This window comes from Pezoporus occidentalis, unplaced genomic scaffold (assembly GCF_034315485.1).
Source record: "Pezoporus occidentalis ecotype Australia unplaced genomic scaffold, CSIRO_AGI_Poc_V1 ctg172, whole genome shotgun sequence".
NCBI lineage: Eukaryota > Metazoa > Chordata > Aves > Psittaciformes > Psittacidae > Pezoporus > Pezoporus occidentalis.
In genome coordinates, this window is record NW_026913554.1 from 1,615,421 (window position 1) to 1,640,306 (window position 24,886).

At 38.8% G+C, this 24,886-nt stretch overlaps 1 protein-coding gene across 1 annotated transcript in view; it reads left to right on the plus strand.

Moving 5' to 3' along the window:
- The first annotated feature begins 321 nt into the window (after positions 1-321).
- CRACR2A (calcium release activated channel regulator 2A) overlaps positions 322-24,886 on the plus strand; it is a 37,775-nt gene continuing 13,210 nt past the window's right edge. The window contains 9 exon segments of the mRNA XM_062613986.1: positions 322-751; positions 5,359-5,474; positions 10,556-10,723; positions 11,708-11,855; positions 19,496-19,516; positions 20,930-21,030; positions 21,032-21,169; positions 23,594-23,665; positions 23,756-23,951. Of these exon segments, the coding sequence (XP_062469970.1) occupies positions 608-751; positions 5,359-5,474; positions 10,556-10,723; positions 11,708-11,855; positions 19,496-19,516; positions 20,930-21,030; positions 21,032-21,169; positions 23,594-23,665; positions 23,756-23,951 (1,104 nt within the window). The 5' untranslated portion in view covers positions 322-607.

Sequence of the window (24,886 nt, forward strand, 5' to 3'; positions counted from 1 at the left end):
TAATTCGAATTATCTGAATCTCACTCTTGGTTTTACTTAACTGACTGAAAGACTATTATCTACTAGGTTCCATAGGTCATCAGTTACCTTCCGTTCTATAGCTATCATATGAACTGTATGCCAAAGCGCTTGATGCAAATTGTGATACATGATGTTAAAATGGTCGAGTCAAAAGAATATCAGTTGGATACTTGTAGTGACTTTAAATCACTTTTTTATTTGCCCTCATTTCTTGTGTCTTCTTCTTTGTGGTAATTGATTGTCTACATTTCTTGTTAAACTGGCTGATTTTGCCTTCAGATTCCTTTTCAGAGCTCATTTTGTCTTCTCCTTTCCCCAGACTTTCCCCTTCTCATTCATCATCCAATTTCCATCATTTTTAGTGCAGTCCATCAAGGGTAGGCATTTTCAAAAAGCTTTTTATTCTTCTAAGCTCTAGTGCCTAAATAAAGAGATGGTTGCTAAGAGATTTTGCAAAGCATCATTAAGAGGGTATGATTTGCTCTTTTCCATACCTTCCATGCACAGGTTTCAAATCAGAATTTGAATTCAAATCAATAACTGAGATGGCGGCGTCCCAAAATATTTCTGTGTTGAAATTGTGACCATGGACAGAATACAAGGAAAACATGCCAGTTCTGTGCCACCTGGAGAACAAGACACAGGACTAACTGTGTTAGGAAAAGTATATGGGTTCTTTCAGATTTGTGATCTGGAAGGCAAAGGATTCATCGCTTGTCAAGACATGCCAGTAAAACAGAACTGGCTATCTGAAATGCAGAATAAGAGAAGCTCCCAATGCCTTTAATGTGTTGAGACTGCTTAATTTAGAGATAAAAATTGTAACACCCTCCTGATATGTAGCATTTAATACACTCTCTTTGAATTTTTACATAATGTTTGCATTTGTTTCCGCAGTCAAAGCAACAAAAATGTGGAAAATCAAAGTGAGTGAAACAAATTAAAAATGCCTCAGGAACTTAATTCCATTCTCAATGAAAAAGTTGAAATTCCAGTAAATTTATTACTTTGAGATATGCCACAGCATCATGAATCATAGAATCATAGAATAGTTAGGGTTGGAAAGGACCTTAAGATCATCAAGTTCCAACCCCCCTGCCATGGGGAGGGACACCACACACTAAACCATATCACCCAAGGCCTCGTCCAACCTGGTCTTGAACACTGCCAGGGATGGAGCATTCACAACCTCCCTGGGCAACCCATTCCAGTGCCTCACCACCCTAACAGGAAAGAATTTCCTCCTTATATCCAATGTAAACTTCCCCTGTTTAAGTTTTAACCCGTTACCCCTTGTCCTATCACTACAGTCCCTAATGAAGAGTCCCTCCCCAGCATCCCTATAGGCCCCCTTCCACAAAGTTTATCCCTCTGTTTTTTCAGCAAAAGTGTGTAAATAAAGTCTTTCATTTTGGTTTCAACTGACAGACAATGTGTAAACCAGACTCTCAGCTTTATCAGATATATATGTAGGAAATACAGAAGAACAATATTTTAACATTATTCAATGTTCACAATAATCTTACAAAATTGTTCTTAAAATGTTTGAGGGACTAAAATCAGGTTTGCTGAAAATGTTGGTAGAAAAGCAACTATATAATAAAACCTTTGGAAATGAGATTCAGTGCTTATTGCAGAAATGATAAGATGATTTGGACCGGTATGTGGCAGAAAACAAGAATATGCTCATGCTTGACATGCAAAGCATAATTTCATTGTGTTAATCCATTTCTACTTCAGTACTTCTGGATAAAATAGAGGTGTGGTAGCAAAATAAATTCCGTATCTGGCAGTGTTCAAGGCCAGGTTGCACAGGGCTTTGAGCAACCTGGTCTAGTAGAAGGTATCCCTGCCATGGCAGGGGGTTGGGAATAGATGATTTTTAAGGTCCCTTCCACCCCAAACCATTCTATGATTCTATGAAAATATTTAATGTTTTATACTGAGCAACTGTACATTAGATATATACTATCAGTTATTCATTATGCTTGATTAGAACGACTAGTTAACTAGAATCCCTGTATTGCAAACCTGAGTTTGAAATCAGTATAGTTAATTTTGATTGCATTTTCCATGATGTTCACTTTCTGTAGCAAAAACATAAGTCAATAAAGTAAATCAGTTTTTTTCCATAAAATTTACAACGTATTGATCACTTTTGCATCCTGCTGTTTGTTGGTTTAGTGCTACTTAACACTAATGAAGCGTTGCTTCAAATCCAATATGCTCACATTAAGCTTTTTAATCTTTACTCATGTGATATGAGGCATTTCAACAGACAGAGCTGAGTATCTAAAAGTACAATTAAGTCCAGTGGAACAGATTTTGCATTGTTTTCTGATAATGTCTCTAATGTAGTAATTATATCAAAATTTACTCTTCCCTGATTATATCATGCTGTTTATTTTGAGATTATGTTAATACTGGTTGGTTGGAATTTTTCATTCAATTGCAAAATATCAAATACGTTCAACCTTCAAACAAACAAGAGGTTTTCTGAGATTGCAAGAAGGCAAATTCTACCTGAGACTTGAAACCACATCTTTGCAGTTTGGGCCTTGAGGTTATCATGATTAATGAGGATTAGTGTTGCAAAATGTTTTAATGATTATAGCAGAATTGGCCATTTGACCTCTATCTTTTTCTTTTGCAGAGTAAAAGCTTGGAATTTTCAGATAAGTAAACATAGGCGTCATGAAAGCACAGAGCACATTGTGTGGCAATGTAGATAATTTCTGTTTAAGCTGCAGTGGTATCTTTGAATAAGTTTTATTTCTTTTTAATTTTTAAGAGTTTCATACTGGAAGTATCTATGTGCTTTTACAGTAAGGCCAAAATGAGCAAATAAACAAAAACAGACATATGAGACCAACAATATCATTTTGTTTTCCTAAAAATAAACCCGGAACTAACAAACGTAAATTTTTGAAGAATAAAAACAAGAGGTTGGGCAAAACATTGGCTCAGTAACAGTGGTGTGGCCCCAGTTCACCAAACTCCTTAAATTACCCAGAGGGAATTTAATGGAGCAAAATGTTTGCACATCTTAAAAATCTCCCATTTTCATATTTTTTCAAGAAAATGCAAAAAATTCTGGTGTTTTCTACTGCTAAACTAGTATAATTCAGTTCAGAATTTGAACACTGAAATAGTGTAAAAAGAGTAATTTGCCTGAAATAACTCCTTCCTTATCAGTACCTTGTAGCATGTAAGAATTTTAGAAGAGAAGTGAATTTTTTAAAGTTTTTAGATCTAAGAGTTAAAAATCTACAGCTTTGGGAAGATGGGTATGTTTAAGTGAGAAACTGGCAATAAGTCAGATGCATTGCTGATGAGGTAACTTATTTAGACTGAATATACATCAAGTTTTCTTAGGGTTTTTTTTTGGAAGCATGTAGCAATGCACAATTAATCCTGCTCAGAAATCCCTTCGGGACTATTCCAGATAGTTCTGTGCTTTAGAAGCTCTGTTGCTTTCCCTTCTCAAGATTACCTTGGAATTCCTTTTACTGCTCCTCCATTCAGCTCATACAGGTTTATAATGTATGCCCTAAACTCTTTGCTTCAGCCAGGGAAGTCATGGTTAATGCATTCAGCCAATTCTTACCTTGATTATATACAGCTTGGTGTATTGAATAGTGGTTTCTATTGTTCTTGGATAGCAGGATAAACTTTCTTTGGTCCTAAATCCATTCCCACAGCAGAACAGATTAACACTTTTGTTCTGATTAACTTTATCAACCTATTAGCTTGTAATTTAAATATGTTGTATATACCATAGATGTTCAAGGAAGGCATTAAAATATTAGCTAATAAAGCAGAGGACTTCACCAGTGTGCATTTATATTGCTCCCCAAGATGAAGAAAGGTTTTACTCTTCCTAGTGCTTGGCTCCCAGTGGAAGTTCTTGCTATTGTAGTTGTTTGCTACTCTAGTTTTCTCATATTTCTGGAAATCTGTCTATAGCTGTTAAAAGAATTGTAGTAAGACGACTAGGGACCGATTTAAAGAAAATGTTGGAGGGGGTGTTTTTTATGCCTTTTTTTTAGATACTTCGGAAAAAATAAGTGGTTTTGTGGGGTGGTTTTGTGAAGTTTTGCCTTTTTTGGTGTAAGCATGATGAATTTCAGATGTAGACAGTCATGAACTACATTTAACTTGTCACAGGAGCAGCAGATTTGCTCCTTGAACCATGCAGGTTTCTTAGTTTTTATTTATTTATTTACACATTTTCAAGCAGCTTGAATTAGGATAGTATACCCTCTTTAATATTCTCGTTTAGAGAGTCTCTTGCTTGACCTCATGACCAGGATGCTGAGACTCCACCTCAAGGCCTAACCCTTCCCTGCGTGATTAGAATCTGTGTTACAAGGAGGTTGTTCTCACTGCTTTGTTGTCAAGGATTCATAAAGACAAATAGTGAAGTCATAGAATCATAGAATCAGCTAGGTTGGAAAAGACCTCTAAGATCATCAAGCCAAACCAAGCCAAGCCAAGCCTAGGACTGCCAAGTCCACCATTAACCATGTCACTAAGGGCCTTATCTGTATGAGTTTTGAACACTTCCAAGGATGCTGATTCCACCACTTCCCTTGGCAGCCTGTTCCAATGCCTGAACACCCTTTCAGTGAAAAAATTTTTCCTAATACCCAATATAAACCTCCAGTGATGCAGCTTGAGGCCATTTCTTTTTGTCCTATTGCTTGTGACTTGGGAGAAGAGACCAACCCCTTCTCTCCATCCTCCTGACAGGCAGTTGAAGAAAGTGATAAGATCTCCCCTGAGCCTTCTGTTCTCCAGACTAAACAACCCCAGTTCCTCAGCTGTTCCTCATCAGAGTTGTGCTCCAGGTCCTTCACCAGCTCTGTTGCCCTTCTCTGGACCTGCTCCAGCACCTCAATGCCTTTCCTGTAGTGAGGGTCCCAGAACTGAGCACAGTATTTGAGGTGCAGCCTCACTAGTGCCCAATACAGTGAAATCACTTCCCTTGTCCTGCTGGCCACACTATTTCTGATACAGGCCAGGATGCTGTTGGCCTTCTTGGCTGCCTGGGCCCATTGCTGGCTCCTGTTCAGCTGACCATCAGTCAGCACCCCCAGATACTTTTATACCAAGTAGTTTTCCAGGCACTTTTCCCCAAGCCTGGAGCTTTGCAAAAAAATCATTGCATAAAAGCAATTCTTGCTCAGTTGATGTTGTTTTACTCTGTGGTGTATTTGAATTTGTACTCTGGGAAACAAAAGGACCTATCCTTTCGTATTATGCATGTTCTGTAGAATCTACTCTTTCTCTCATCCTATAAACTGGGTTAAGACACTGCATGTTTCGTCATTCCAGAGACTGCATTGTCAGTTACCTCTTAGCCTGGAAGAACTTGAAAAAGTTTTTGTTACATTGGATGCTGATGGAAATAGCTCACTTACGCTAAAGGAATTCACCACAGGATTCAGTGAGTTTCGAAAGCATGCTTCTTATATAGAGTTTTATTCATACTCTATACGCTCCATATCAATAATGAATCATTTTATCTTAACAGTTAACACTGCACATGGGGAGCCAGACTATTCCCTAGATATAGCAGATATATGCAGCAGATGAAGAAGTGGTCAAATTACTTGAATAAAGGGCTCCAGGGTCTTTCTCTCCTGTGTAAGATGGCAAGCCATGGCACAATATGAGACATACAGCATACCTCTCTGAATTAAACTTGTTTTAAGCCATGGAGTAGATTTATGACTAAATCTTGAAAAATTTCCAGATCTTGCATTTTGTTTCATATCGCATCGTAAGACCTGAGAGATGATTAGGATTAATATAAGTGCTGAAAATGTGTTGATACCGGTGTTACAGCTGTGGGAATGCTTTCTCTAACAAATTAATTCTTCAAGTGATGTTACTTTATTTCAAAACAAAACAGGATGAGGCAATTATAATTCCTGCATAAAGGGAGCTGTTAGGTTCTTTGCAACTGCCTACTTTGCAATGGCACTTTTACTGTCGTGTTCTCTGAGTTTGTGAAAGGGTTGTTTTCACCCCAGCTGTGAGGCACCAGAAAGCATGGCAATATTAGTTAGTGAGACTGTTAGGTTTTCACGCAGAATCAATTTTGTGCTTAAATTTTAGCTCTGTTGACTATAAGCACCAGTTTTAAGCATTTTCTCCAGAAAACTAAATCTCTTCTATGTGTGAATGGTAACATTAAATCTCTACTTAAATACTATGTCTAGACCCAGCAAACAGGACCTTCATTTTTGTTTGTAAATCATGAGTTATTTGAAAAGTTAATTCTTTCATGTCCCATGTCTCCCATTTTAGAGCTAGATCAAGTATCTTAATAACGAATGTATTTTAACCTGCAAATTGCCATTATTTAAAAATGAAACAATGTATTACTGCTTTACTTTTCATAAGTGAGTTGTATATATTTCTTAGTTAAATGAAGACTATTTTCGTAAGTTAGTCCCTGCAAAACCAAAATTTTCTGTTAAGCAAAGTTGTAAGTGGCTGCCATCTCCAGCAGATCCAGAGCCTGGTGATTCCTCCTGCCCAGCTGCTGGAGCCCAGTCCAGAGACCCAGATGGATGTGGCCACTGCTTTCCTGTTTGCCGGTTCAACAGGTAGTGAAGTTAAACATGTATCCCAGTGACACCCACATATGCACACACACACATTAGGCTACACAAAATGCCACACACAAGGTACTGCCTTCAATAGTACTTGCCTTCAACACCTATGTATAGGATTCTCATGAAACATACGGCTAGACAGTGTAAAGCATGCTTCATTTTAAGCTGCACAGGATTGATATGCATTGACTAGGGATCCAGACTAGATAGTCATGCATTCTGCTAGGTGATGATGTTGGTGTTCCTAGTAGAAACAGAAGCTGTACTAGATAAAGGCTGCTTTAGAAAACTAAGGAATGGAGAAAGCAGAGTAGTGTCTGGATAAAACTTGTACTGAACCAATTAGTATGGAAGAATTCCATTCATTCCTACAAAAGCTCCACTTGTTTGTTAATTTACTTGAACTCTTCAGACCACTTGACTTCAGTAATGTCTATTCTTGCTTAGCCTCATGTTTAATTGAAACTGAATCAACTCATTTGTTAATCCATACTTATTTCTTATAATTAATTTTTCTATAGTATTCTCAACATTTACTAGAGCAAATACAAGGTAATATTGCAGCTAGTGAAAACTTGCTGAGGCTTTCATGGAAGTCTCTTATGGCTATGGTATAGTGTCTCAGACATAACCACAGCTACACATGCAGATGCTTCGAGATGTACCTGATTTGAACTTATTCATGGTCACAGATGCTTCAGGCTGTCCTGCTCCCATGTGGACTCATCCACAGGTCAGAGTCCCTTTGACTTAAGTTCACACTGGAGTTCCACTTTGTCCAGTACATCAGCACAGAAACAGCAGCAGGATGGAGCTCTGTTGGGCTTGGAGGAGGTGATCCTTGAATATTAACCAGCATTCTTGGGCCCCTCTTTCCTCTAGGGCCTTATCCCAAGGGACTCTTTCAAGCAGACACTTGAAGAGGACGAAGTCTGCTCTCCTGAAGTCCAGGGTTATGAGCTTGCTTTTCATGCTCTTCCCTGCCCTCCAGATTCTGAACTCCACCATCTCATAGTCACTGCAGCCAAGATTTTCATATCCTTAGCAAGACCCTCCTTGTTGGTGGGTATGGGGTCCACCAGAGCACCTTATCTCAGGGGAAAATTATCATCAGTGCACTCCAAGGACCTCCTGGTTTGCTTATGTCCTGCTGCATTGTCCATCCAATAAATATCAGGTGTTTGAAGTCCTCCATGGGGAACAGAACCTGCAAGCATGAGGCTGTTCCTATCAGAATGTTGAAGGTTCATCCACTTGTTCTTCCTGATCAGGTGGCCTGTAATAGACTCTCACTATATGTTCCTCTTTCTCTGTCCTCTCTTTAATCCTAACACATAATCATAGAATCATACAATAGTTAGGGTTGGAAAGGACCTTAAGATCATCTAGTTCCAAACCCCTGCCATGGGCAGGGACACCTCACACTAAACCATGTCACCCAAGGCTCTGTCCACCCTGGCCTTGAACACTGCCAGGGATGGAGCATTCACAGCTTCCCTGGACAACCCATTCCAGTGCCTCACCACCCTTACAGTAAAGAATTTCCTCCTTATATCCAATCTAAGCTTCCCCTGTTTAAGTTTTAACCTGTTACCCCTTGTCCTGTCACTACAGTTCCTAATGAAAAGTCCCTCTCCAGCATCCCTATAGGCCCCTTCAGATACTGGAAGGCTGCTATGAGGTCTCCATGCAGCCTTCTCTTCTCCAGGCTGAACAGCCCCAACTTTCTCAGCCTGTCTTCATACAGGAGGTGCTCCAGTCCCCTGATCATCCTCGTGGCCCTCCTCTGGACTTGTTCCAACAGTTCCATGTCCTTCTTATGCTGAGGACACCAGAACTGTACACAATACTCCAGGTGAGGTCTCACAAGAGCAGAGTAGAGGGGCAGGATCACCTCCTTCGACCTGCTGGTCATGCTCCTTTTGATGCAGCCCAGGACACGGTTTGATTTCTGGGCTGTGAGCACACAATGAAGTCGGCTCATGTTATGTTTCTCATCGACCAACACCCCCAGGTCCTTCTCTGCAGGGCTGCTGTGAATCTCTTCTCTGCCCAACCTGTAGCTGTGCCTGGGATTGCTCCGACCCAGGTGTAGGGCCTTGCACTTGGCATGGTTAAACTTCATGAGGTTGGCATCAGCCCACCTCACAAGTGTGTCAAGGTCCCTTTGGATGGCATTCCTTCCCTCCAGGGTATCAACCGAACCACACAGCTTGGTGTCATCGGCAAACTTGCTGAGGGCGCACTCAATCCCACTGTGCATGTCACCAACAAAGATGTCGAACAGAGCCAGTCCCAACACCGATCCCTGAGGGACACCACTCATTACTGGTCTCCAGCCGGACATTGAGCCATTGACCACAACTCTTTGTGTGCAGCCATCCAGCCAGTTCTTTATCCACCGAGTGGTCCATCCATCAAATTGATGTCTCTCCAATTTAGAGACAAGGATGTCGTGTGGGACAGTGTTGAACGCTTTGCACAAGTCCAGGTAGATGACATCAACTGCTCTACCCCTGTCCATCAGTTCTGTAGCCCCATCATAGAAGGCCACCAAATTGGTCAGGCAGGATTTCCCCTTAGTGAAGCCATGCTGGCTGTCACCAAGCACCTTGTTGTTTTCCATGTGCCTTAGCATGCCTTCCAGGAGAATTTGCTCCAGTATTTTGCCAGGCACAGAGGTGAGACTGACTGGTCTGTAATTCCCCGGGTCATCCATTTCCCCCTTCTTGAAAATGGGGGTTATATTTCCCTTTTTCCAGTCGTCGGGAACTTCACCTGACTGCCATGATTTTTCCAATATGACGGACAGTGGCTTAGCAGTTTCATTCGCCAGCTCCTTCAGGACCCACGGATGGGTTTCATCAGGTCCCACGGACTTGTGCACGTTCAGGTTCTTAAGATGGTCTAGAACCAGATCCTCTCCTACAGTGGGCCCCAGATCTTCATTCTCACAGTCCCTGCATCTGCCTTCCAAGACTTGGGTGGTTTGGTCAGAGCATTTGCCAGTGAAGACCGATGCAAAAAAGTCATTGAGAACCTCAGCCTTCTCCAAATCCAGGGTAGCCATTCTCCTGAGAGCTTCCGGAGAGGGCCCACGTTGTCCCTAGTCTGTCTTTTATTTGCAGTGTGCCTATAGAATCCCTTCCTGTTATCTATAAGTTTTCCATCAGCTCCTCTTCTATCCCCTCACAGAGCTCCACGCATTCCAGCTGCTCTCTCGCACAAAGAACAACTCTCCTTTCTTGTCTTCTTTTCTTGTCCTTCTTGAAGAGCCTGTATCCTTCCATTGCAACATTACATTCATCCTACAGTATCTCCATGATCGAGTCTTTTTGCTATTAAGAGAAATATCCAAAATAGATGGAAGAAACTGCCCTAGAATTAAAATGCATGTGAGTCAAATGGAGGGAAAGAAATGTTAATAAAATGAAGCTTTCTATATGAAGTTTATACAGGACTTTGAGATGTGCCTTTGGTCATGCAGTAGAAGGAATATTAAAATAGAAGGTACATTTTATCAGTACCAGAGCTGTGATTATTTTAGATTCCTCACTTCTACTTAAGCGTACCAATAAGGCCATAACCTTTATAAAGTGCTTGTTGCTGCTTGTTGTCTTTTGTTTATGAAGGACTGTAATTTTTCAGTATGTTTGTGGATGTTGTGTGAGTTATTGAAGGCTAGACATTAAACTGGGGAGAAAGGCACAGAACTCAGAAATACTCTTGCCATGCTTCATCCTTTTGTTGTTTCATTATAATCCCCTTTTTTTGTAAACAAGTGTAGGTTTTTCTGTCACAAATTGTATTTATTGTAAAATGTGATCTTTAGTATTTTGCTCTTAAATGACATTGTTTCTTATTGTAAGCTCTGAAAATGCTAATGTGTATGATTTCTAATTCTTAAGCCAGTTTCTTATGGAGCAGATTACTTTGAATAAGGAGATGATGCAGCAGTCAGAAGGTGAAACAGTCTGCCAACTTAAGGGCAAAGAGAGCATGAGTGATGATAAGGATGAAGAATTTCAGTTCTCAGATCTGATGGATTGACTTGGAGCTAAGAAGGTTTGTGATGAGTGAGTCTTCCCAGCAACAGTAATAGATTGTATGACCTTTTATGCTTCAGCTCTGGATTTGATTTTAATAGAATCTAAGGTAAATGATGAGAACAAAGGCTGCTTGGTAACACAGTGATTCCTTAAAAATTAATTTTTGTGGCTGTCAAAAATTATAAAATGACTTTCAACCAAAATTTCCAAGAGCAAAGCTATCATACTGCATGCATACAAAACGCGTGTTTGTGGCATTTAAGAGCTACACTATTAATCCACTGATGTACCATGGGGTTTGAACGTAGATAATTACTAGCATGTAATCCACAGATGCCACTGATTTTCAATCAACCAATGCATGATGACTGCTTTTTTTGGTGAAGGCTGTGTTTGAAGTGTGCCACTTAGCCATAAGAAAGAATGTTTTTTCACCTTTTTCTGCTTTTTCTCCCCTTGATACATAATTGCTTGCTGTGATCGCTATGATAACACTACCTCTTCCAGGACCAGGATGACTCATTCTGAAACACAGAACACTAAAAATAGCTCTAAGAGCTTCTTGTGTGTTGGCCTGACGTTCACTAGTCAATCACAATGAATGTCTAGAGCAAAAAAAGCATGGTGCAAAAGTGGGAGAGAATCTGGACGGATAGTAAGAATGTTTAAAAAAACACATCAGTGATCCTTACCATGAGATAAAGGGCTCATCAGTGCTTCTTTTCATCCAACTGCTTGAAAACAGGAAAGAATTGATGGGCAGTCATCCTGAAAAGCTTTCATTATGATAAGACTTTTGATGCATTTTTTTGAATAAATGTTATTTCCACCATTTCCCACCCACCTCATTCTTTTAAAGTCTGTTACTGCAAAGTAACCCTGTTTTTAATAGGCTTTGCGTTCTGACTAGTGATGCCCTAAAGCCTCCATCCCCCTAGGATGACGTGAACATTCATTGCAGCCTGAGAAATGTTCTCTCTTAATGAATCCTTTATGATCTCTTTTTTTCAGTGAGAACGATGTGAAACAACTTTGGTTGCAGCTGAGAAAAGGTGAATCTCATTTACTTCCTAGTTTTGAAGAGTTCCTGGTCAGAATTTTTTCCCAGCTCCAAGAAGCAGATAATGAAAAGAACAAGTTGGAATGTGCTCTAAAAAAGGTAGAACTTCTCTTTGTTGGACTCTTCGTGTAGTTTTGAGACTATCTTACCTGCTATTTGAACCTTTGAAATAAACAAGGTATTATTTGAGGACTACAGAGAACGTAGAACTATAGAGAGCTATTTAAGGACAAAGAACTGAGGACTGTAATCACAAGAATCCCCATAATGTGAAATTTTAGTAGTCATCAAGACTACCAGTAGAATTATTCATAAGGCAGAACTGGCTGAAATTACCTTTTCTCTTCCAGTTAACAGATTTTGTTGACTGAAATAATTTTGCAGATGTCTATTATTGCATTGCATTGCAGTTTTTAGACAGTATTAGCAATACACTTCCAGTTAATAAGTTTGGTTTCAGAGGACAGTCAGATTTACCAGCAAATCTGGTAAATTGTCTGTGTGCTTTGCAAACATTGTGTGCAGAAAAGCTATAAATCTGGATTTACTCGCCAGAGAAATGAGAGGTTTAAGATGTTAAAACAGCAATAAAGCACTGATACCAATGAAAATGTAGGTAAATAAATATATATAAAACAAACATGAAATACACTAAACAATATATATTGGTTTTATATATAAAACCATCTGTAATGCATCTATATATAAACAAACATATAAAACACATGTAAAAACAAATATATAAGAACTAAAAAGTAATAGATCATCCTTAAATGTGTAGCTGTCTAGAAGAGCAAAAATGCAATACTAAGTCTAAATAGAATACAAAATGATGCTTAAAGTCCCCTGTATTATTATTATAAAGTGTCATTTCTGTATTTCATATTCTTACATACTGAGTAATAAAGGCAAATACATTGTAGAATATTTACATCATTTGTTCAGCACTCTGCTGGCTATTCTGAGAATGTGACAAGATTTCAGAAGAAACAAAACACCTACAAATATATGGTCGTTAAAGACAATTGGTTTTTATATTGATAGTTTTTTCATCTAAGTCAACAAGTGTGATTTTGGCCTTCAGACAGCTAGTCAATTGGAAAAGTATGAGGTAGTCGAGCTGTCTGTTTTAGACTAGAGATTATTTACAACCATGTGTGGTGAAGGGTTTGTTTTGTGGTTTGGGTTTGTTGGGTTTTTTTGGTCAGGTCTTGTCAGTGTGTTTTGAGAACTGAATGAATAAATGCGTCTGTTTAATAGCTGTGATTGGCACAGAGGTGCACTGAGTATACCATCAGCATTACCTGACTTTTCTGTCTGACCGGAAATTGTGACCTTCAAATGCATTGGAGTTTTATGCCTTTGTAGTAAAAAAAGGTTTTAGCTAATTTCTTCTTTCTGTTGCTCCTAATAACACCTCTAATCTCGGCACATAGGTCATTGTGTTATTTGTAATTCACAGCTGGAAGGAGTCAGAACTGTCAGAGACTGACAGTGGTTTTGGTAACTGTGGGGATGAATAGCCTCATTTATTTTCAAGTATGTCCAAACAGCAGCAAAGTTCAAGACCATATATAGGGAAAAAAAAGTATTTTTCATACTCCCATGCTTTTTCTACCTACTGAGATGCATGTGTCCACATAGACTGGCCAGGATTTACTGTGGTGTCACAGAAGATGCTGGTTATTGAGGTCTTATCATGTCTCCCGGGTTCTTTCTTGCTTACAGTAATACCTTTTGGAAGCTGAGAATGAATGTGCTCTTTCATCTTTCCTTCCTGTCTCACCTCTGTGGGTCTATATTGTCTATATTAGGCAATAATGCAGTCTACTGTCAGACTTTTGTCTCCTTTCCTGGATGTAGGCTATGATTTTGTCTTAAGTCATTCTGTTACCATAAAAGTCAGTCAGAGAAACTCTGTAAGACTCAATTTGGAGTTTTAGGAAGCAGCATTCTTTATTGCGGTGCTAGGCACACACGCAAATTGTTTCGCAAAGGAGAGCACACCCAATACTTGCAGAGAGCGGATGTATATTTAGCATATTCATGCATATTCATAGCTTTCCAGGAAATAATTATAATGTTTGCATCCTAATTACACATACGCTTTCTTGCTGAGTGGGGGTCTCTGGTGGTCACCGGTAGCCTTCCTCACTTTGTTTAATGAATGACCTCAATGCTTGCGCATACTTGCAAGGTCCTAGTGCTGAGTTAGCAGTTGGATGTCCTTGCTTCTGTTCTGTGCCAGTCTCACTCCACGCTGGGTGCCACTCTGCTATCTTGAAGGCCAGCATCCTTAAACTTACTGTTTCCTAAGTTGTTATCAGTCCCACGCTGTTCCTTCTCCTGTCACCTGAACATTCCTTTCTCTCTACGTACTAGTAAGTTAGAACAGTTTGGTTTATTCTGCTATGTTAAAGGCACACACACTATCGTTAGTTTAAGATTTAAGGTTACAATTCCTTTTTTTGTGGATGCCCTGAGAAGCTTCATCTGCATGTGCACAACTTTATGCCTTGCCTGTCTATGCTGTTAACCTCTGCCATTCTTCTATATGTGTTTTTGGTCTTTTCTTCTGGAGCTTTCACGCATGCATATTTTCATTCATGAACTTGAATCCTGTGGTCTAAGCAACCAGGATTATTTTTTCCTGTCTGGTTCAATAGAAATGCTGTATTTGTAGGTCCAGGCAGTAGTAAGGCTGAATGTATATCCTCAATACACAGATACACTACATACGGGGAACTGTGCAGATTTAATACTCATTAGAAAGGAGTACCTCTACTGGCACCGACCTAAACACAAGTAGCATTTGCACAAACATGAAGGCTGACAGCCTGATCCTGTTTCTCCCATCCAGTTTATAAGTAATGAATATTATTAGTGAAAACATATGCACATGCAGCCCTCCTCCACACTTACTTTATTCAGAAATAAATCTGCATTGACAGACCTTTTGAATATTAGTGTGGCCTTTAATCTATTTGTCTCTGCCTGCCACTTGGGCCTCTTACTCATTCTTTGACTAAGACCTTGGGTCTTTCCAGGTGTGGGTCTCCTTCTTCTCACTGGCTGTTTCAGCTGGATTAAAGTTTGTTACCAGGATGTGTTTATTTGGTAACTCATTAACCATGGGCATGTTTATCCTTTTAAGTGATCTGTAATTCTGGTTTAGTAGAACAACAGCCCAAATAGTGCTGATGAGTTTTTGTGTAGAACTTAATACACCTACTTTAAGGAAAACAAAACAGACACATTCTTATCTCAGAACTGGTGTTTTTCTCACTCGTGTTTATCATCATAAAGGAATTGAGGATAAGATGTTGTGTATATTTGTAGATTTTAAGGCAAAATTAAAATACAGGGTTAAAACCTTCTTTTAGAAATGCTAATTTCCTTCTTTTTTTTTCTATTCATTTAAACAAAAGTGAGAGACTTGCACTACAGTAATGTATCAAACAAAACACTGTATGTATGTGTAGTCTGGTGCTGGAATCAGGAATAACTAAAGCTGTGCACTGAAATTGTGGAATACATTCATCTATCCATCCAGCTCCGTACATTCATCCGTCTTGCTTTTGGTATCTACACAGTGGATATAATTTTTGTTTGCCGTTAGCTCTGTCCGCTTTTGTGCTTTGCATTTGAAAGACAAATGTAGTAAGAAGGGGAACTTTGTTTCAAACAACAGAGTTCTAAATAGAGAAGATAGCTAAACATAAGGGTAAACAGTATAGGAAGGATGAACTGGCTTCTCATTGGGTTTAGCATGAGACAGTGTCAGAGTCCACCTTTGGTGGAAGAGTAGAATCAGCATCTCAGAAGATTAGTGTACAAAGTGTGTAAATCACTGTATTTTTTCAAAGGGAAAGAAGTACCATTACAACCAACTGCATGAACAGCAGTTGTAAAACCCCAACAGAAATACATTACAACCAACTGCATGAACAGCAGTTGTAAAACCCCAACGGTTCACGTCACAGTTGCATGTATGGGCAGAAATCAAACCCTTGTGAGAGTGTTGATTCTGAACTCATCATGTGAATTTAGTGTGCTCATGTTACATTTTGTTTTGGTTAATGTGCTTGACAACAGCACCATCTCCCTTTTATCTCCATCTCTGTTTATTCCACAGCTTTACTGGAAAGGGAAAGATCATATTATTGAATATTGACAAAATCATACAATTATGTAAGTAAAAGTGTATGGTACAGGGAATAGAGATTTATTCAAAACATTTACATTTTTTTCACATAACAATTATATGCCCTTATAGCTTTAATTATTTTCCCTGAGTGTATGTGGGGAATATTTGCCAACTAATGTACCAGATTATTTTTTTCTGATGCTTGGTAGTTACTTTTAATTGTGTTACACTTTTGGTTAAAGCAGGATATTATTTTATATTTCTGTCTAATTTGAACAGAATTAAGAATGTAAACCGTGAATGAAATGCTAGGGGAGCATCCAGCCTGCAGAAATGACAAGTGCTTATGTGCCAGACTAGCTGACAATAGAGCAAGAAGAGATAAATCAAGTGATGGTAATTTCTGAAACCTTCACAGATATTTGCAAAACAAACATAGGTCAGATTGTTTTGTCATTGCTATGGAGCTTCCAGAACACCTGATAATGAATTCTCTTTTCTTACAAAATCTCTTTTAAATATCATCTACTGCTTTCACAGTCTGCTCTTTGGGTTTTTCTGTCTTGTTTTTAATCCTAACAGAACGAAAGTTTTCCTTTTATATGATAAAATGAAAAAAAAACAAAAAACTTCAGGTATTTTCCCCAGGTAGTAGGGTAATCTTATGAAAATGTAGCAGAATTCCACTGTCTTCAATGCACTGGGAACTGGCTTAATCCCCAGACAGCTGGAGAGATCAACAATGATTTGGGTCTTGTAGTGTACATCTTTGCTCAAAGCTCTACCAAATACGCATTTACTTTTGGACGGTACAGCACTATGAACTTGAAATACTCCCTCCTGAACAACCAGCTCCTGATAAATCTGTGATAACAGTTTTATAGCACTGCATGGTTCTCTTGCATGGTAGCTGCTTGTCAAGTTCCCATATTAAAAGCCTGATGTGTTTTACTTGTTAAAATGCATGGCCTGTGTGGGGAAGCAGAGTATTTCTGCATGTGTGAACTTGCTATAAAGTGTCTTGAAGGCCAGTGTATGAACGGCTAACGATAGGGAAAGGGGGTGGCACTGGAATTTAAAGGGCTGAAATGGAATGCTGTGAAACCAACTTCCTTTGTAGAATATTGTCATGGTTTAAGACCAGGCAGTAACTCAGGACAAATATGAATAAAAATACATGTAATATGTCTGGGTTTTTTTCCTGGCAGCAGTGGTTGGGAGTGCCAGTCCTGGAAAGTAGGAGAGAAGTAAGACAGGAAGGGAAGGAAGAGGAAAAAGAAGTTTGTGAACCATTTCCTAGCTCTGTGTAGTTTTTAGATCCTTCTCTGAGGAATGAATCCAGGTGCTGCTGAAGCTGAGGGGAATTCTAGGTTTGTATGAGTAAGATGGGAGACAAATCTTGAGTAAGATGGGAAACAAATCTCTAGTTTACAAGCTTATGCGGTTTTAGCTGATGAGAATATAGAATTGAACTAAAAGGCCATTATATAATTGAAATCAACTGCCAGATGTTAATTGCCTTTGTTCAGTACTGCTATGAATCAGAAGTTGGTTTATGCAGGGTGTTTACCACATTGCAACACCAGAGTAAAATAATTTATACTTTCAAGATACCTGTGAGGGCACACAAATCAAGTATTTTTAGCCTAACTGCAAAAATTATTACAGTTAATTGCTATATTTTAATATTTTCCTTTTTTTTTTATTTAAAGCTATGTTTAAAACTTATTTATCAACCAGTAGTTCTGTAAAACCCTTTCCCTGTGGTTCTCTAACATATATGTTCTAAATTTGATATAAAACCCACGGAAGTTATTCAAAGCCTTACACTCAGTTTTAAGCCTCGTGTAATCAAGTAGCACAGGCAGCAGTATCAGGAAGTTTTATCTTATGTTTATTGTTTACACTTGCCTATCTTTGGACAATAAAATGTCTCTCTTATTTTTATTAGTCCTATTTTAAATCTAATTTTATGTTTTCCTTTTCTGTTCATTGCATTATAATTAATAGTATTACTGTGTTTCCTTTTTTATTTGTGTTTTCTTTTATTTATAATTTCCTCTCTCCCTTACAAATTTTCCATGAATCCCAACAAGGCTGGTTTTGAAGAGTAGCATCTTTGTAGTACCATAAAAATTAAACTATCCCATTTTATTTTTATGGAAAGGAAGCTGTGTTGGACAAATGGAATTCACTGCTTCTAACAACGTGATGAGTGAGATAATTTTATTCAGATGATTGATAGCATTTGAAACCTTTGTTATTCAAAGAGCTGATTAGCAGCCAGCATCAATCTTAACACACAATATATGATTTTTGTTTTCGGGTGTAGCAGCCTAACCTGCTTATTGGAATTCTTAACTTAGTGTAGTTAGGGACAGTGTTTTGTACATATATTTTCCTAATTCCTAATAATAATCTCTGAGATTGACTTTCATCTTTCTTCAGATCTGTTTTTATAATAATATAACCACACTCATTTTCTGGTATTAGTCATCATTCACCTAGATATTAATGCATGTTAGGTTAGCTTCCACCTGACTAATGTTTGCCTTATCCAGAGCACTGACACTTTCACCTCCTCCTCTTGCATGGAAATATACTTTGATAGTTAAATCTATTCTTGCAGATGGTAATGGTAGCTTAGTTTAATTACAATTTATGTGCTTGATTATATAAGAGAACCTCTTGGGAATAACAGAAATACTTTTTTCCAAACTTTATAATGCATTCTTTCCCTTCCCTTCTCTTCCCGTTTCAATGTAATTATTCCTGTTTTGGAAATTATGATAAAAAATGTGAAAGGGGACTTCCAGGAAAGATGAGTTCAGTGTTGTTTCTGCTGTCCTAGCTAGCAGTCTCACTTGCGAGGGTCTTATGCTTGGCATATCCACAGTACTGATCTGAATACATACTAACTGGGGTTCTGTAGACCAAGATTCCTTTGGCTAGGAATTCCTTCGGCTAGGCCTTTTTGCTGGCTACCATGTTCTTAAATCAGCTTGCTCTAAATGGCTTAGATAAAGCACAAGCTCTTTTCAGTAGTGTTCTTTAAGGGATGTGTGGTGGCATGTCCCAGAAGGAAGCACTGGGGACAGAGGATGTCTAGCATAACATCTAGGGCACAGAATCTTGTATAAGGGAAAGAAAATAGGTATGGACAAGGTAAAATGCAGAAGAGTCACTGGGCTTCTCACATAAATGATGGGTTCTGTGCTGATGATGGGTTCTGTGTTGATGACAACCACTGAAGTGCGTGATTCTGAGCAAGAGATCCGTGAGAACATGGATCAGAAGCACTCATAAAATGCAAATCAAGTGGTAGGATTGTTAGGAAAGGCATAAAGAACAAAATAATCTCCAGCCTTATAACACTATATAAATGTTTCATCCTTCATGCACACCTGAAATAAATATGAAACGAAAAAAGACAAAATATGGAAGGGATGCTGAGCTAAGAACAAGGGAATGCATGGAGAGTGCTTTGTGTGTGTCTTTAAGGGGCAGCAAAGCTGTCCTCAGGAACAGTTTGCTTGTATTGTATAATCCCAGTTCTTTACTCAGTTTTAAACTTGTTTTTGTTCCATTTTAGGGAATGGCTTCTCTCACAAGAGTAAGCACCAGAATTTGCAGGAAGTATTTGTAACATCAGTACCTATGATTTCAGGAGCTGATGATGGACACCATTGCAGTTACATTTCCAGGCCAGTCCCTGTGTAAGTTTTCACATGACCATAGTATTCTGTAAGTGAGATTTCTGCCCATAATTTGTTGCTCTGAAGCTTTTTGAAAGTTTGTCATTGTGTGATCCGTTTTTCCTTCTCCTGAAACCACTCATCTGGATAAGAAAGTCTTGTCCTGTCATATTTGAATATCTGTATTTTACTTGGAATACATCACTTCATTCTGTCAGGGAATGGAAGTGATACCCAGAACTGAAGTGATCTAGCAGTGTAAACCAACATTGTTCAGCAGTAATTTGATGCCCAGCTAGTCAGTTTCCCATATGAATCGTGAGCCTGCTGAGGCTACAGTTCTGCAAATATGTTAAGCTGCTGTTGAGATAAGTACTCCCAATCTACTCATTCCTGACCTTTCACAATCCCAGCTAGAAAGTATTTTCTGCTTTTGTTTTTAACCTGGGCCTTAAGGTTGCATTTAAAAACAAGACTAGAACAATAGCAGTGTTGTGTACGTGATCAGACTAGCAGAGCTGGGTAAGGACAGATTTTGGGTTGGGTGAGCTCTACTTGTTGGGATGGGCAAAATGAAAGTGCTAATAGAATCCTCCATTCTGTCTCAGATCTGGAAGACTGAACAGGAATCATTATAATGCTCCTAGTACATTTTACATCCCTTAAAAGGCATACTGAAAGAAACCCAACAAACAGAAAAACTTCCGTATCTTCAGGTCAGCAATGCCTTCCCTAGTACAAAGTGGACTAATTTTAGCCTACGTAACTTTTGCTAAGTTAGCCAAGGAGAATCAGGTATCACTTCTTTACATACCAGAAACCATGTCACCTGCTGTTATCTGTTTCACAGGGAAGGTGGATCTGTCCTTTTTATGTACTTTGAAAGGTGAATAAAAAAGCTGTAAGTCACAGTTCTTGGCAGATTTAGCGGAGGTAGCAGAAAGGTTACTGCTTGTTGATATTACTGGGAATGGGAAGGTTTATCAGCTACCAGATTTAGATCAAACAGTTTTTAGGCAGAACTCTGAATTGCTCGGTGTAGGCCTTGTCATTGTGGGAAACTGTCTAAAATAGCAGTTGTGAATATCAACTAAATAAATACTGCTAATCTGCTCTTTAACCTTTTCTTTTTTTTTTTTTTTGTGGTTTGTCCTGTCGCATTTTTTAACTAAATGAAATTCAGTTATAGAATGCAATGGTTTTGGGTTTGTGTAACATAATTATGTCTGTACGTAGCGCAGTGGAAGAGCACCATATGTATTTTATTCAGATGTTGGCTTTGATAGAAATAGTTTCCCCATTCAGCTAACCTCTAAGACTTGAATTGAAAGCCTCAAAATCAAGATGCATCAGTTAGTTATAATACTTTCTTCTCTTTTCCATCCCAGTTGGAGCAGCAATGTACAGAACTTCTCAGTAGCAAAGAAGAAATCAGAGAACACCAAGCTGAAGCAGACTAACCAGGAGCTGCAGAGAGACCTAGAGAGAAAGTCTCACAAACTAAGCCAGGCTCAAAAACAGTGACAGATGCTTCAGGAGGAGGCATCAAGACTACACGAGAAGAAGGAAATGTAAGTTTCCAGCTGCAGAGGTTCAACTCCCTTTGCTTAGCATGCCAGTGAGCCTCTTTCTCTGCATATTTAGTGCTGTGATTTAAGCTTGTGTCATAAGTAGAAACTCACATCAAAGCCAAGTGCAGTTCTAGTAATTTTTCCCCAAGTAATTCAGCATATTTTCTGTAGCACATCTGGCTTCTACAGAATCTTTTGCTACTTCTTCAAAATGTCATTGTTCTCTATCCTCCACACTCTTTGCTGAGGGTGTTTGGAATTAAAAATCAGTTTAATTGGTTAAAAGGTATGTCTTAGTTTTGAAAATCTAGTGGAATTCCTTACAGAAATTACAGTTGTGGTGCATGATGCTCCATTCTACTCAAAGCTAAGACTATCTGGAGCTTGCTGTTCAGGATGTACTCTGGGTATGAGACAGCTAGGATGTGCTTCTTTTCTTCATCAAATTCATAATTCCTGACCAAGGAGGCTGGCCAGCAAGGTAAAACATACCTATGTGGCTACACACAATTCACTTAACGGTGATCCAGAATCATCATTTTGGGATTTCTATTTCAAATGGTTTGGATTTCAGATTCTGACTCGAAAAATATTTTTCAAGAAGAAATGCTTACAGTTCGTATTTTGAGGGATAGAAATGGCCTTTAAGTGACAGATCAACCTACCTGCCATGCTCCAGCCTTCTGCACAAAGCAAAAGTTACATTACCCTGAAGCTGTACTTGGCAGAAATGTCCACTGAAGATTATTTAACAGGAGACAGTTTAAAACAAAATGCTCAGGGATCTGTAAAACCCTCTTGTTGCCAATGGGGCATGCAGAGGTGCCAGACTGTGGGGCAGATCTTGCCAGATTATGCATCTCAGTAATGAACTGCATAACTCAGAGCTATGGCTATTTGGCATATTTCAGGATAAAGCAGAATATTAGGTCAAATGTCACATGCTTTTTCTGTTAAGCTTTGTGCCAAACTCTACTTAGTTATTTACTAATTTGATTTTTCTTAAGGACACAAGTAATGAACTTTGTTGATAAATGATTGTAAGAGAATCACGACTATGTTTAGAACACTATTTTTAGGTGTGCATGTTTGATGCGTGATTTGGAAGTAGACAGTAGAATTACACCTCTTTAAGGTTGAGGCCTCTCTTTTCAGATCCAGAGTGAAGCCTGTGGAATGATCTGTTTTTAAAGCCACAGAAGAAACCTGCCCAGTAGTCAGACTGCTGAATAATAATACCGTGTTTACAAAGCACTTTGGATTCAGTAGTGGTTTATGAAATTAGTGCTCAGCCCTACTCTGCAGTGTGGCTTTAGAAAATCTATATCTATAAAATCTATGTATTGAAGCAGGTGTAGTTTTCAGACTGCACAGGAAGAACTTGAGGCTTCACTGAAAGGAAAAAAAAAAACATTTTAAGGCCAGACACAAAGTTGTGTTAAGTCAAAGTAAATGGTGTAAGTCCCGTGTAAAAATGTGAGATACTATGTTCGGTGTTTCAGGCTGCATAACTGTGAGACCTCACTTGGAGTATTGTGTGCAGTTCTGGTGTCCTCAACATAAAAAGGACATGGAACTGTTGGAACAAGTCCAGAAGAGGGCCCTGAGGACGATCAGGGGGCTGGAGCACCTCCCATACGAAGATAGGGTGAGAAAGTTGAGGCTGTTCAGCCTGGAGAAGAGAAGGCTGCGTGGAGACCTCATAGCAGCCTTCCAGTATCTGAAGGGGGCTTATAAGGATGCTGGGGAGGGACTCTTCCTTAGGGACTGTAGTGATAGAACAAGGGGTAACGGGTTAAAACTTAAACAGGGGAAGTTTAGATTGGTTATAAGGAAGAAGTTCTTTACTGTAAGGGTGATGAGGCACTGGAATGGGCTGCCCAAGGAAGTTGTGAATGCTCCTTTCCTGGCAGTGTTCAAGGCCAGTTTGGACAGAGCCTTGGGTGATATGGTTTAGTGTGAGGTGTCCCTGCCCATGGCAGGGGGGTTGGAACCAGATGATCTTAAGGTCCTTTCCAACCCTAACTGTTCTATGATTCTATTCTATGTATTCTATTCTATGTAAATATGTGAGCCTGACATCTGGTTCCAGCTGCAAGATCAATTCTAATTGTGTATAGAAGATTACATGGTGACTGTGAATGGTGTCTTCTCTGAATGATGCAGGTGCCAGTATCAGCATATATTGAACTCTCTGGATGAAGAAATTGTAAAGCTTTTTTTTTTTTTTTTTTTTTAAATTAAAGAGCCTCTACTCCTTCTTTTGCTAACTTTTTTTTTTTTTTAATTAGTAACTATTTGTGCAGGATTAGGTCCACAGGTTTGGAGAAGCGGAAGTCTCAAATGTGGATACTCCTACAGGGAAACATTTCAGCAGTGTTATTACCATGGTTAGAACCATTTTTACATTCATTCTCATTACAGGGAGGTACACTGAGTGACAGAAACCTTGCAGAGACAAAAGGCAGGACTTCTGAAGCAGCTGTATTTTTTAAGGTAATGCAGACCTTATTAATTAAGGTAACTCAAGAACTTACTGCACCATTCTAAAGGATGAAATTATGCTGGGATATGTACTGGGTGTAGATGCCCAGGTGTTGGCAGCAGAACGCTGCTAGGACAACCTCTGTGCCAGGGAGAAGAGGCTGGGGCTGCCCCAGGCCAGGTCCCCAGGCGGTCCCAGCTGGCTGCAGTGGACCCACCGCAGGGCACAGTTGAGCCGGGCAGCAGCAGTGGTGGTGCATCTGGGAAAGCGTGTTTAAGAAAGGGCAGAAAACGCTGTGTAGTAGTTGAGGGAGAATAAATCGTGAGGAACAATGCTGCAGACACCAAGGTCAATGAAGAATGAAGGGGAGGAGGTGTGTTAGGAAGAATGTCTTTACCTTACAAAACATGAAATGGTGTTGAAGGGTAATGCATTAGTCTCAGAATCAAAAGTTATTTAGTTTTCAGGTTTTTAATTAAATCATGACAAATTAAGCCATGAAGAAAGAGATGTAAATATATCGCGGATAAATGTTGAAGGTGCATAGAAGGGAAACTCAACCTACATAAGTGGTAACTACAGACAATGTGTGCATAGGCTTGTGTCTGAAGGACTGTTCAGGAAAAGTGAAGTTAAGCTGAATTTACGCATTTTAATAGATGACACAAGAAGATCTACAGAAAGGTAATAATTGTCTAAAAAAAAAGAAAAGTTTTTTTTGAAAGTTTGTTGAGGTTTGTTTGTCAAAAAGGGACATTTGTTGTATTTTGATGTTTTTTGAGTCAGCTTTGGTAGATGTTACACTATCAAAAAAATGAGAGCAAATATCTTTAAAATTATTTTTTAAAAGAATTTTTATTAGCAAATTGAAAATTTTTTTTTTTCCCAGCTCTAACTTTTATGTGCATGTTAGCAATGAATTTGCCATTTGCAGTAATAATCCTTAAAACAACATGCTGGGAGTTGCATTTCTTTGGAGTCTAAAGTTCTTGCACTGCTGTTGCTTCAAAGCTAGCTGTGCTTGTTTTCTAATTTTAGTATCATTGTTAAGTATTACTCACTTTTATATTCTTGAAGCACATATTTAAAAAGGTTAAAGTATAAGGAAAATAGGTATGCTTGGTCATAATTATATAGTTCTTTTAGAAGAAGCAAGCATCTCTTAAAAATTATGTTAGAATTATGCCATGGTTACATAATAACTTCTAAGTGGTACATTTTAATAAAAAGTG